The sequence below is a fragment of the Falco punctatus genome, assembly GCF_963210335.1.
Source record: "Falco punctatus genome assembly, chromosome: 3".
Lineage (NCBI taxonomy): Eukaryota > Metazoa > Chordata > Aves > Falconiformes > Falconidae > Falco > Falco punctatus.
In genome coordinates, this window is record NC_137582.1 from 12,226,800 (window position 1) to 12,239,936 (window position 13,137).

At 38.7% G+C, this 13,137-nt stretch overlaps 1 protein-coding gene across 4 annotated transcripts in view; it reads right to left on the reverse strand.

The window, feature by feature from the left end:
- TRIO (trio Rho guanine nucleotide exchange factor) overlaps positions 1-13,137 on the reverse strand; it is a 254,214-nt gene that overhangs the window by 67,813 nt on the left and 173,264 nt on the right. For all 4 annotated transcript variants that reach the window (XM_080381109.1, XM_080381107.1, XM_080381108.1 and 1 more), the window contains exons 31-34: positions 11,176-11,277; positions 8,979-9,121; positions 8,225-8,324; positions 114-357 (exon numbers count right to left, since the gene is read on the reverse strand). In XM_080381109.1, coding sequence (XP_080237235.1) covers positions 114-357; positions 8,225-8,324; positions 8,979-9,121; positions 11,176-11,277 — 589 coding nt within the window. The remainder of the gene's footprint in view (positions 1-113; positions 358-8,224; positions 8,325-8,978; positions 9,122-11,175; positions 11,278-13,137) is intronic.

The following is a 13,137-nucleotide window of genomic DNA, read 5'->3' on the forward strand; positions in this document are numbered from 1 at the left end:
AACCTAGAAACCAAAACAGTGCAAGAACACCGGAATTCCCATTTGCACAGTACTCCCCGTTACCCAAAAACTCATGCTGCTGATAAACAGACTTGGTTTCCATCATGTCTTACCTTTGTGGTTAAAAATCCCCTCCATCTCCATACTGCTGCGAGAGTGAGCAATGCAGAGGGACCCGCAGGGGACCAGGCCTTCTGCAGCTGGGGACCGATCCGTGGTTCGAACCAGACACCAGTCGGGCTTGTCATGGGGCCTCTCCAGGACCTCCACTGTCTGCCCACGGCGGATTGTCAGCTCATTACTGTTGCAGGCAGTGAAGTCATGGATTACCACCGTCAGCTCGCACCCACCAGACAACTGTGAAGGGAAAAACAAGAAGCCAGATGAATGCTCATTATCAAACCGTCCGTCATGCACCGTTACCTATTTAGGATTCCTGGCAGGATTCGTATTTTGGATGAGATAGCAAGCTTCTGGGACTTTCCACATCAAGAGCAGCTCATTTCAAAATCAGGCAGTTCAGAACAGATTTCTAACTCTGCTTGCCTCCGTCTACGTTCAAAGCACACCAGTTGTGACAGTGCTGGGCGGAGGATTTAAGCAGTTTTTCTTGCTAGACTGCTCCTTACCCCAAAAGCTGAAGTAGCAGTCACTTCAGAATATATTTTATGGGTAATAATGGGCAACAGAAAGCCAGATACTACTACAGTCACTCATAAGCTTTGTTATCTTGCAAATTCAAGGCAGAAAGAGGAACCTTTTTAGAATGAGCTTACTGCCTTATTCCCACCCAACTCAGTTTACATATATGCAGGTCACAAAACAGTCCAGGACACACCATACATAATTATAAAAACCAGGATACATTTCTTCACGTAAGATTCACAAATACTGAACTATTTAGTAGAAATACAGCTTTCACCTTTTTGCTGATTCCCCAAACAAAACCACACAAACATGAACTAAAGGCACGCAAGCTCAGGGTTTTCCTCCCCCTCTTTGAAACACTTCATTAGAATCACTTTGCCTAAGCCTAAGTTTCCTCTCTTTGATTGTTTCATGCGCTTTGATGTGAAATGAAAATTATCAGAACTTTGCAAAGTTCCCAAGATTGCTCAGCGCCAGAGCAGCCATCCAACTTAAGCAAACAGCCCAGGAATTCCTTCTCCTTCCATACAGCAATGGCATTCCAGGTTATTTCAGCTTTTTCTGTGGGAATATTTCTACAGCTCAGGCTGCTTCAGTGCAACATGCCTATCAGATCTCAGCAACTTCTGTCAATTCACTAACTTCGGACCAAGCCAGTAGCCTCCTTCAACTCAGCGAGATAATCCTGCAATGCTCTGTGCTGACAAAGGAGGACAAATACCCTGTGGGAGTTCCAACTGCAGCAAATATAGTTGCATGTGCTACACCAACATAGCGCACAGTTCCTGCCACATTATTTTTGACTATTATGTTTAGGCTGCCAGCCTAATAATAATGTACACGGCTGTCAGCTACATCCTATGAGCTTTAGGAAAAGGAGATAAGAGACTGCATTGTTACTCATTTATTAGTTTTCTTACAAGCTAGGAACTGAAGCAAGCACCAGATAGAAACCTTTGAAGGATAACACTATTTGTTATCAAGCAAGAATTTTAGAGCAAATGACAAAACCAGCAAAACTCCAGTAAGACTCAAAGGCTAATTCCAGCCTTCTCTTAATTCTTCTCTTCAATTCAAGTCTGCAACAAACAACAGGACGTAACTCCTAGCAGATGGTCTGCAGTAACTCCAGAGTTTTCCCATGCTATCTGCTTGCTAATCTCGCCAGCTACCCTTGCTTGTGCATGCATACAAAGAAGAAAAAGTTTTCTTGGGGGAATGCAGGGGCCAAGAAGGGCAGAAAACCCTCATACATCTAAAGTTTAAGAAAGATAAATCAGGTTGTACCCATTTAGTTCCAGGCTAAAAATTAATCACATTGCTTCTACTACATCTCTCCAGACAGCCCCAACACCCAAATTAAAGGGGGTGGAGGGTGGGTGGGTACATCTTCAGAACATGCTACCTCCTCCCTCATAAAAAAGTTTCCTGTTTCCTTACACTCTTTCTCCATATTTTATTAGTTTTTAGTCCATGCAAAACTATGCCAAAGGGGGAAAAAGTAAAGAGCTTTCCCTTGTTTTCTGGTATTGATTTACATTGCAGCCTTCTTCAGACAAACAATTGAAACCATCTGTATGCCTGATGGGGACTAACAAAAAAAGCTGATGAAGTATGACTTCATAAGGTCTCCAATGCAGACCAAATTTTTCTCTGGAGAGTCCATATCCCAATCGGTGCAAGCACCAAGACAGTAACAAGCTGACACCTTCCAGAAACTGCATCTACTCATTGTATTTTCTCTTAAACACGTACAGAAGCATGGCTTTGGTGCTCTGCTTGCTTTCCTGACCCTTCACTTCCTAAAAATAGTGATTAAAATATATTTTGTTTACCAGTGCAATGGCCATGTTTTTGGCTTTAATATAGATGTTCCTTCTCCTGCTTCCCTTAAAAAAGTTGTAAGATCTCAGATTTTATGTTCACTAAGTATTTTATATAGTATTAAGCTAAAGACAAAAGCAAACAAAAGCTGTCAGTGGCTATGCCAAAAACTATTAAAGTACAAAAAAATCCTTGTCTTTAAGACTGTGGGGGAATCAGATATCCTAGCTGGTCAGTATTCCACTGAATGCAATATTCTATCACACCTCAGTACAGCGTGTACGGGACTTCCTGTGTGCAATTGCTAGTGCCACACCATCCTCCAACATGCACTAATGCTGTTAGATGCAACTTAGTGCAGGACTTCACTCCTGCCTAAGATGCCAAAATCAATGATGTTCTCTACCCAATGCATCTGCGTCATTATGGAGAACTGACCAAAAAAAGTATTTACCGATTTTCCCCTCCTTTGGGATAACAACCCTTCCTTCTCCCCACAACTGTAACGGTTAGGAAACACTGCTTTCCTCTTCGTTTTATTGCTCATTTTCTCTCCGTAACACTTTCTGAAAGCAGTTTTGTCTTTCGCACTGATTAAATGCAGTTGGACAGCAAGGAGTGTTTGTGATTATGCACACTGCTTAACAGCTGTTGTTAGACAGCTTTGGCAAGGCTCTCTAGGCTAGCTGGAGGGAAGAGAAAGAGGCACAGCAGAACCAGGAAACTGACTTGCACTGAAGAGAGTTGCAAACCATCTAAATCCAAATTTAGGCTGAACAATTACTTTATATACTTTACCCTTCTCAAGAAACCCTTTATGTAAACTGAATTAATCATGCATGATAAAAATAAATGAGCCTATGTCTGAAACATGGAAACTGGAGAGACAGGGATGAGATGAGAAGGAAAAGCCAGACAGAAATGGAACTGCAGATTAAAAAAGGCACAAGGTTTAATTAAACAGCTTATCATAGACACAGTGTCTTGGTGTTGCTGAAATTAATGTTAACCATCTATGTTCATCTCTCTGGGGCCTTTTAATCGCTGATGCTTGTAGAGAGAAAAAAAATAAAACCGTAACACACTTTCACTGGCTCAACGCATTCTTAGTGTAGGTTTGCTGAAGTCAGAGACACCACACCAACAGTTCATCTGCCACCAGTATCTAGGAGCATCACCACTGGCAGTTTTGCCATGTACAACAGGGTTGACATCAGGCCATATAACATCCTCTCAGGACTGCAAATTATATTTACTGTCCCATGGTAATTTGACATTAAGGAGAAGGGAAAGGAAGGAGAGTAGCTAATAAGATTTCTCAATTATTACAAGCATGGAAAATCTTTAATCCCCTTTTAAAATGGAAACAAGTGCACCGTGGGAGAAAAGAAATGAGACACACACAGAAGTTCTGTCTCAAATACAGAGTATTTTGCTTTGGCCAGGTAGCTGCCCAGACTTGGTTTCTGACCCTGAAAAGAGGCGTATACTCTGGAGCCATGTCTGGGTTTTTTACTAGCATTTTTTCTACTGACGGGACCCTTTTCTTTTCTGCAGTCTCAGCTGGCAGAACTAATTTCTTGGTCATCTCCTGATGCTTCAGTCCTTTCGCTGTTTTCCGAAGTACTACACACAAACTTAAAGCAGCATGAGAACGAAATACAACTTTACATAGACAGCAGTACAAAGTGTTACCAGCTGGGCACAAAAGACAATTTCTTAAAAATAAAATATTGCTCCACTGACCACCCACAGCAGCTAGCGTGATTCCTACTATTTAGGGTAACACCCCTATGACAGCTCTTCTTCTAAAAGCCTCTCATCTCAGCTACCAAAACAGTGGTTTGGATTATTTCACGTTTCTACTTAATACAAGCATGAAAAGACCTATCAGACCTACATTGTTTCCTTAGCCTCCCCATTTCATTTCCTATGCATTGGATCAAGTTCAAAAGATGATAAAATCAGATCAAGCTCTGAGGCTAGGAACTGTGAAAGGTGGAATGAATGGGCCAAGTGTCATCTCTTTTATTCATTAGCCACCTAAAATGCTGGCTACACAGCTACAGAAGGTGAAAAGAAGGAATAGTGCTAAAGGTGAAGGCCAAAGTATTTACTGAGAAGGGTACAACAAGAGCACTCATTCAAAAACCGAGTTGCTTTGATGGAGCAGAAGAAATCTTCCTCTCAAAAAATTCTGTATTTCACTCTGCACTCCATTCTACCTTCCAGTACTTCAGGATGGGTCACTGCTATGGATGCATTTAGCATGTCTTGCAATACGAAGATACACCCCATGCATGCTATTAAAAACAGGCTGGAAAGGGATCTTAAGTTACCTAGTCCACTTCTTTCTCTTCCTCTAGAGCATGATCAACTACATCTGTGTGAATCATGACTAACATTTATCCAAACCTTTCTCAAGGATCTCCAGTTATGGAGATTGCCAGCCTTCACAATTACTCTGCTCTAGGGCTTCACACATTTTCATACTCATAAAAAATATTATTGCAAACTTTTATGAAAAATATGTCCTTTGATCTCATCTCATCCACTGAAAATACAGGTAAAATACTGTTCTGTAACTCTGTGTAGTAGCTTTTTATACAGTTGAAGACCTGGAGTTCTTCCTCCTGCCTTTTTTCTTTAGGCTTATTAGTCCCAACTCTTTAGCTTGCCTCGTAGGTTATGTTTGATAGATGCCTAATCAGTCTTTTTTTCTTTTTTTTTTTTTTTTTCATCTTTCCCCTGGAACTCTTCCAACGGACCACTAATTTGCTAAAATTCTGTACTCAAAATTGCATGCGTACTTAACAGAGGCCTTACAAGTGCTGAGTAAAGAATGAGGACTTCGTGTCCTGCAGCTCACCATCCTATTTCTAAAAGCCAATGTAGGACTGCTTCCCCCTCCCCAACAATGACTATATCACACTGTTAAAACCATAAACATCTTGTAAGCCTATAGCTTCTAGACCATTTTCTCAAAAACTGTTCAACACACTCACTGTTCTCATTAGTAGTTAACTACTTCCACCTATTCACATTAGCTCAAATGTGTTCCTATTACATTGCACGGTATTTTGCCAATCAATTTCTCCCATTTGCCAAGACAATTTTGATTTCTAGCTCTGCCTTCAAATACAGTTTTCAGATGATATGAAGCTGGGAAGGATGTCAGCATTATAAACATACGGTCTATTGCATCATCCCAGTCACTACTGAAAAGCAACATGCAACAGTGGAGCCAACAATCTGAAGTTACAATTCTAGCTCAAAAATCCAGGGTGGAGAGGAAAAAAGCTAATCATGAAATTATTCTCTGTTGTTAATGCATTTCCACATGCCATAAACCAGGATGCAAGGAAAGAAAGCTCATCTGGACAATACGCAACCACTTACTACCAAGGCTAAGGATTTTTAGCTCTTTCAAAGCGTATCTCTGAGGAAGTGAGAAAAAGCATTGAGTTTTGAGTAAAGGTTTAATTATTTATATTCTCCCTGTATAACAGAACAGCTTAGCACTTCTAACAAAAAATTGTATTTTAAAGGAATCAACTGTCTGAACATATAACTAGAGAAAATAAGAATGGTTTTACTTGGCTGTCGATCAGTATGACGTTTGTTATTTGTTGTCTTTTCTTAATCACAATAGTGGATAACTGTCAACAGAAAAATGTTCATCAGCAACATAATACAGTGCTACACTTTTTTAGCACTTGAATAGTACTAATTTAAATTACTTTATATTTTAATGCTTCTCAGTTTGGAATCCTGGCTCAGTTTGGAACATGCTTCAAATTCAACCGAGGAGTTCCACTGCTCCACCTGGATAACCACACCAAGAGCACCTAAAATCCATAAAACTGTTTACTTCAGCTCTGTAAGACATTCATACATACTTCAAGATTCTAGGTTGAGAAAACACAGTCAATTTTAGACCCTGAATGGACTACAGCTAATGAATTTTTAACATACAAAGTGAGAGATTACTTCAGATTCAGCAAGTGTTGACATCCTACAGATTTCACCAGCCTTCTGCCTGTTAATGTTCCTTAATAATTTTTATTTTGTATTTTTAAACAGATTAATTTTTTTCTCTTCCTAATGTATTTAACAAACCAAAATATACAATAGAAACATTAAACAAAGTTACTCTGCCAATTCACACACTTCTAAGAAATGCACAAACAGTAAATTCCTTCCTTGGATATACAATATATAGCACAAGTAAGTTCCAGGGAGTCTTCCATTTTTCAGTTTGTTCTTGTCAAGGAAGAGTCTAACAAGTTCATACAGTTTAAAAACAACAGTACACTCACTAACCAAATATAAAACTTAGTTTCTCAGGAAAATACTGAACTGCTCTCCATTCCTCCCTCCCTTTCATTTCTCCTCCTTTTATAGCTTCTGTTGAACAAGTTGTTGGTAAGACTCCTCCACATGTCAGATTTGAAGACAATCCTGAGGGCATTTCGCTTGGCCAATGTTCTTAGCAATTATCACATGATGCATGAAATATTGCTGTGAAGGGCAACAGGAGACAGTCCATGCTATTCCCCAGTAAACAGTACATCACAAACAACTGCAGAGTGGCAATGGTTGTGTATGGAGGGATGGACTGCATCACCTCTGTTTGAAACTAAACACAATCCAGCCAGGCTGACTGCACACAGCTTAATGTCTCAGCCAATGATCAGGGAAATCAGAGAGAGCAAGACTTACTTCTGAGCGTGATAGATTACCTAAACTCCTAAGAACACACATCAAAAAAAAAAAAAAAAAAAAAAAGATCTAAACCGTTTGCTGTTATACACAACACAATTTTTGTAAATTGCTAAATAAAATAAGTAAGCAAACAACAAAACAAGTCGTCAAAAGATTTTTTTTTTCTGCCAACCAACCACTTTTTGTCCACAGATATCCTCAGAAGAAGTCTCCACCAAAACTACAGACCAGCTTCAGTACAAATACACAAGATCAAAATATAGGCTATTTTTGACAAACACAAGAGCAACACTTCTCACTTGCCAGAAATCCTCTTTCAATTCCAAAGTAACACACACGTTTCATAAGAATTTTTATTCTTGGCATCAATCTGCATGAAAGATGGGTATTAATGCTTATCTTTCTTCCACCTATGAGAAACTCTGGCTGTGTTACCCTTAGGGGATAACCCTGCCAGAATCTACAGGCAGCAACGGAGGAAAGGAGACACTAGCACTAGTATCATATGATACTGTTGTGGATTACTCCTCTTTAAATAAGGTCATTTCCATCAGCTCTCATGCAGAATGTGAACACACTTTTTAACCCAGGAACACTGGATAGTATTTTTCCTTCACAAAAGTAACCATGTGGCAACCACCAACCTCAAGCTAGTATAAAAAGCAGATGGCATGCTTTCAGAAAGGCTGAGACTGACATCAAGAAGATTTCTGTGCATGGGTATCAAATTCTACGGAAAATAAAACTTCCTTTTCAAACTGGATTAAATCTTTGAACAAACTGCAGAACAAAGGGAACCAAAATGGTTTCAGTTTGGAGCAAACAATTCCTTCATGACCTGTTATTTAAACCACCACCCCTGCTCCCCCATGGTATCAAGATATTTTTGCTATCGTACAGCTATTTTTAAGAGATTTGAGTATTTCTGCCTCTTCTCTGAAGGTACTAAGGGCTAATCTTGGGTGCTAACTCACACGAAGGAATGAGTGACCGGCTCTCAGAACAAAGTAACACCTGGGAAACTTACCTTATCGCTGTCTAGCGTGTTCTGCGAGGTTCGAGAGGCAATTGAAATAGTATCAGGTTGGCTGCTACCATCTCCCTGACTGTCCAGGTCCTCGCCGTCTCTGCAAATATTTCAGTTCTCATTACAATATTAGCACTGTGTTTGTAACATGTTAGTTCCCTACTTCCAACTCTAAAGAAGGTGCATCTAGACATTGTGGCAATGGACACCAGCCAGCCAAACTACCTGATACAAAAATTAAATATTCAGCACTTAATAATTTCTTCTACGCTTTAAGAGAACAGATTCATTTGCTCGAAGTCTACACCATGTAGAATTAAGGCAACAACCAACCAGACAGAACTATGGCAAGAAACCTGCACAGCCACTTAGCTAAAGTTAGCAAACAGAACGTGCAGTCACACATTTTAAGCTTCATGAAAGGAAACCAAGGACCTGAATAACACATGCAGAATTGTAAAAATCTAAAATATACAGCTATCCTGTATATATATATATACACACAGTATAACTATACTGCAGTTCCAAATCCCTTCTGTAATAGCTGAATGGACACAAGTCAAGGACTGTTCAGAGCAGAAATCTCAACAAATTCAGCATTGCAGGAAACTGGAAATTAATTGTAAGATAAAGCTGGCCAAAATCACTTGTGCTTTTGTCCAGTTCACTGAACGTTATTAGAAATTCATCACTACAGAGGAAAAGAGTGCTGTCGTGTACTTAGAGATTGCTGATTATTTTAAATACTACTTACCTTCTTCCTTTCTGTTTTGTTGTTGGTGCGGTTTTGGGGATGTGGATCGGCTCTTTCAATGCTCCTTTCAGATGAATGGTCCTTTCTTGTATCACTTCCCGGATATGTTTGATCCAGTCCTGTTTATTCTCTATACTGGATGCCTTTGATATGCAAAAGAAACAAAACCCCCACAATGGACTATTATAGCTGAGAAGATCCACACATACATTCAGCTAGTAAACACAAAGAGGAAGGCACAAAAATGACTTTGTGAATAATTTTTAAAAACTTGATCAGAAAATAGGAAATTCAAGCTAGCTGTCTTCATTTTGAATTGCCAACACTACACTTCTCAACATTATTAATATTGTTAGTTTAAAAAACATTTTAATTTAGATTCAGAATCCTTTTATAACTTGAAGGCTAAAACACTGTATGCTTACTCTAATGTGAGACAGAATTAAAGAATTCCTGTAATAACAACTTGAACATTAGTATTTTAAACTCATGATACATTTTAGGTCAACTCTAATTCTACATAATAACCTACTAACACTGAAAGAAAAATCAACTTATACGCAGCACATACACTTCTACAATACATTTAAGGTATTACTCTTCCCAATTTTGAAACATACCTGGAAGCAGAAAGCTAATTTAAGGATTGTGTATTTTAATACCTGCCTGCAACATATCATCTATATTTTTGAGATACCCTGGAAAAGCCTTGATATCCAGCTGCCCAACCTGTAATATGATTTTGAATCCAATTTAACCCCGCACCTGAAATGCTATTAAATATAAACTTTATTGCAGATCTAAAAAAATTATCAAGTATAACTTCCTACTTCTCTTAATTACTGTCTCCTGAAATAATTTGCTCTGAATATATGATAAATATTTAATATACTATAAATATTTAATAACCACAGATTCTAAAGGGATAGAGAACGGTGCAGGAACAGATGGAACAGTTAAGAAATAATCTTTTTTTTCTTTTACAAACAAAAACATTTAGGAAAAGAAGCCAAACACAGTTTTGTTAAATCTTTTATTTAGGTTTTCATGAAATTTACTTACAATGTTAATGAGCTAAAGAAGTGCTAGTTTCCAAACTTCAAAACCAAACAAATAATAGTAATTAAAAAAACCAATAAAATTGTTGGAAAGCTTCACATACCATGCAAGTTATCTAAATGTCCTATGCTATAAATAAAGATCATGAACACCTTAAAGTGTTCTTATGTCAAGAGAGTTTAAATAAAACTCCTTAAACTGCTCTACCTTGGGACTGAACAGATAGTATTATTCAGTGATGTACATTTAATTTCCTTGTACTTGTTGGCTGCTGTCAGAAAACTAATGTGAGCTCTTCTAAGCCTGTAATTTACCAGGAAAACATATAAATTTGAGTGGCCATTTTTAAGTGGCATCATTGAATAATTACCAAAAATATATGTGAAAACAGGAACAAGTTTAATAGTGGGTGTATTAACCTGTAAGATGAACATTTTTCAGCTCAACACAGCTAAAATTTACGAAAGAAAAGTTTCAAAGCTGGCAGAGTCCTCAAAATATGTCAAATTACTCATTAGCTGCTTGTGGTATTACAAAAAAGTTCTCCACTTTTTGTCACAGTCACAGGAAAAATGATTTAGCCATTCTCCTAGACAGACAAAATACACTATTGACACCTGTAACTTCCCCGGACACAAAACGTATAGGCACTGCATGTACTATCACCCAAAGGCAAGTATCCTCAGAAAACCTGGTAGCCCACAGAAAGATAAAAAAAATCTTTTGAAGTGTTTTGATTTCTGCATAAAAATATGGGCCATGAAGAACAGCATCACCACCAAACACCAACAACCTGAGTGTGAGATGTCACACTGATGTTGTGATTTGTTTGTGGCATATTGGTTGCTCTGTCAGCTAGTGGCTGAAGTCTTCAAATTATACAAGTCTGTGGGATTAAACCCCTTCCTGCTCCAAAGCCGTGAAACCAAATTTGTTTAAATCCTTCAGCAGACCACACAGATTCCCCTCTGCTGTCAAGCCACCGAGTTAAACACCCACCACACCCTTTACACACAAAGGAAAATTAAGTGTCAGCAGCTGTCCCTCTGAAAGTAGGAAGTCATCGGCTGTTGCCTTCCCAACAAGTATGAATAACAAGATTTAATATAGACTGTACAAGCACATCTGCTAAAATTACCTTGAGAACAATTTTGTTGTCTGAAGTTGGTGTCCTTCCAACCCATAGAGCAAACTTGCAGGGGTCGCCTTCTACATGTTCTGTGACACCCAGTTCAGAAGTCTGGAATTCAGAAAAATTTGTTAGGGTGATATGGCTTTTTTTTTTTCCCAGAAGCCACAAAAGGATGCTAATATTATAAATAATTGAGCTCTGCTATTTAAAGACAGTTTTAGAAGCTTCAAGCTAACTCATATGCTAGAGAGAATCCTTTGTTCTGGTGGCAGCAGTAGGGTTTCTTCAAAAAAAAAAAAAAAAAAAGAACTGAAAACTTCAAACAGTTTTTCCTGTAAAATAACAATAAATAACAGCATTTATAATCTGAATACCAAATTGCTAATTTTACATTTTTGACTTGACAATAAAAGCCTTATAACTCTAAAAAAAGGTGTTTGGTAAAATAACGTGTTGGCTTCTAGTTAATTTTCATCAGGGAACACTCACTACTTCATGATTTTTATGTTTTCTCTCAGCTAAAATATGCTCAAGAATTCTCTTGATACCTTCTAAACCTCTGATCTCTTTTCTGCCAAAGGAGCCTCTCATAGTGTGTTTCCTTCCCTCTGAAACAGATGAAATAATTCAGAAATACAGTTTCCTTGGAGAATTTTGTGGGATAACTACATTAACAATCCATCTCTGTGAATGTTCTAATGTCAAACCTTAATAGCTAATAATCATCCAAAATGTTTTCACTTTCCAACTGGAACAACATCTCAATCATGTGAATTGGCTCCCAGTTAAACAATTCATATAGGCTCTGCTCCAAAAAAAATTGCAAACTAAGAAACAGAGCTCAAAACTACAAGAGCCCTGACTCCAACAGACAGCTGCTAAGCATTCTCACATTATTAGAAGCTGTATTTTTCCCCTCATACACATCACCACTAGCACATACACAGTTCACTGCAAGAGATGTTGGATATGCAGTACCTGAGTAAAAGTAATTTTTCTCTTGTCTCACTTGGTTGACAGCTTGTTTTGCTGTTTTTTTTCCCTGCATCCCTAAAAAAAACCCCAACTGAACACATTCACCCTTTTAGCTTTGTCATCTCTTTTTGGCAAAATGGACTCTCCTTCATTGAAATACTTAAAAGCCTGTGATGCATTTTAAACTTGACTCACTAACAACTTTCTGTGTTAAAAAGCTTGTAAAATACTTACTCCAACACTACATTATGTAATTCAAAGAAAATACACACTACTGCGCTGCCCAATATAAAGTCTGAATGGGTGGGACAGTAAAATTTTTAGTGTCATTTGTCTTTTAAAGCCTAGTAAATTTAGAAGCCTTGGTACACTTCTGAATATTGTTAGTTTTACAAGGGACAGCTGAGGGGAAATGCAGTATAGGTCTGTACGGTTAGGAAGTGGCAAAGCAGACGCTGTTCACTGTCCCTTATGATTCTGGGAGGCATCAAGTGAAACTCGTGGGAGGGAGTCAGGTTCAAAACCCGACACAGGGAGGCTGGCCTGTGCCCAGTATGTAGCTGAGCAATACGGCTCTTTGCAAAGGACACTGGAAAAGCTGAAAGTCTGCGTGAGATCCAAGGACAAGCTCACAGAAGATAAACCTGTTGCAGGTTACTGCATAGAAACCACCTTCAGGTGAGGAAGCCCCTGAACTGCCAGTTACTGGTAGCTGGGAGAGTGTTCTGGCAAAGTAACACCTGCTTGCCTTGTTCCCATAGCCCTCCTTAGGCATTTGCTTTTGGATACTTTATTTCTTGCCAAACGAGTTCATCAACACGTTCTTCCACTACACAAATCATGCCACTGAGTTTCCTGTGCTGGGGAAACCATGATGGTCATCATGCCTGAAGTAAAGAGAAGGACTTCACTTTCGTAAAACCACCTTCCAGAGGTAAGATACAGGGGTAACGTGCAAAAAAGATCTTTAGCTTGAGTCAAGACGCATGCTTT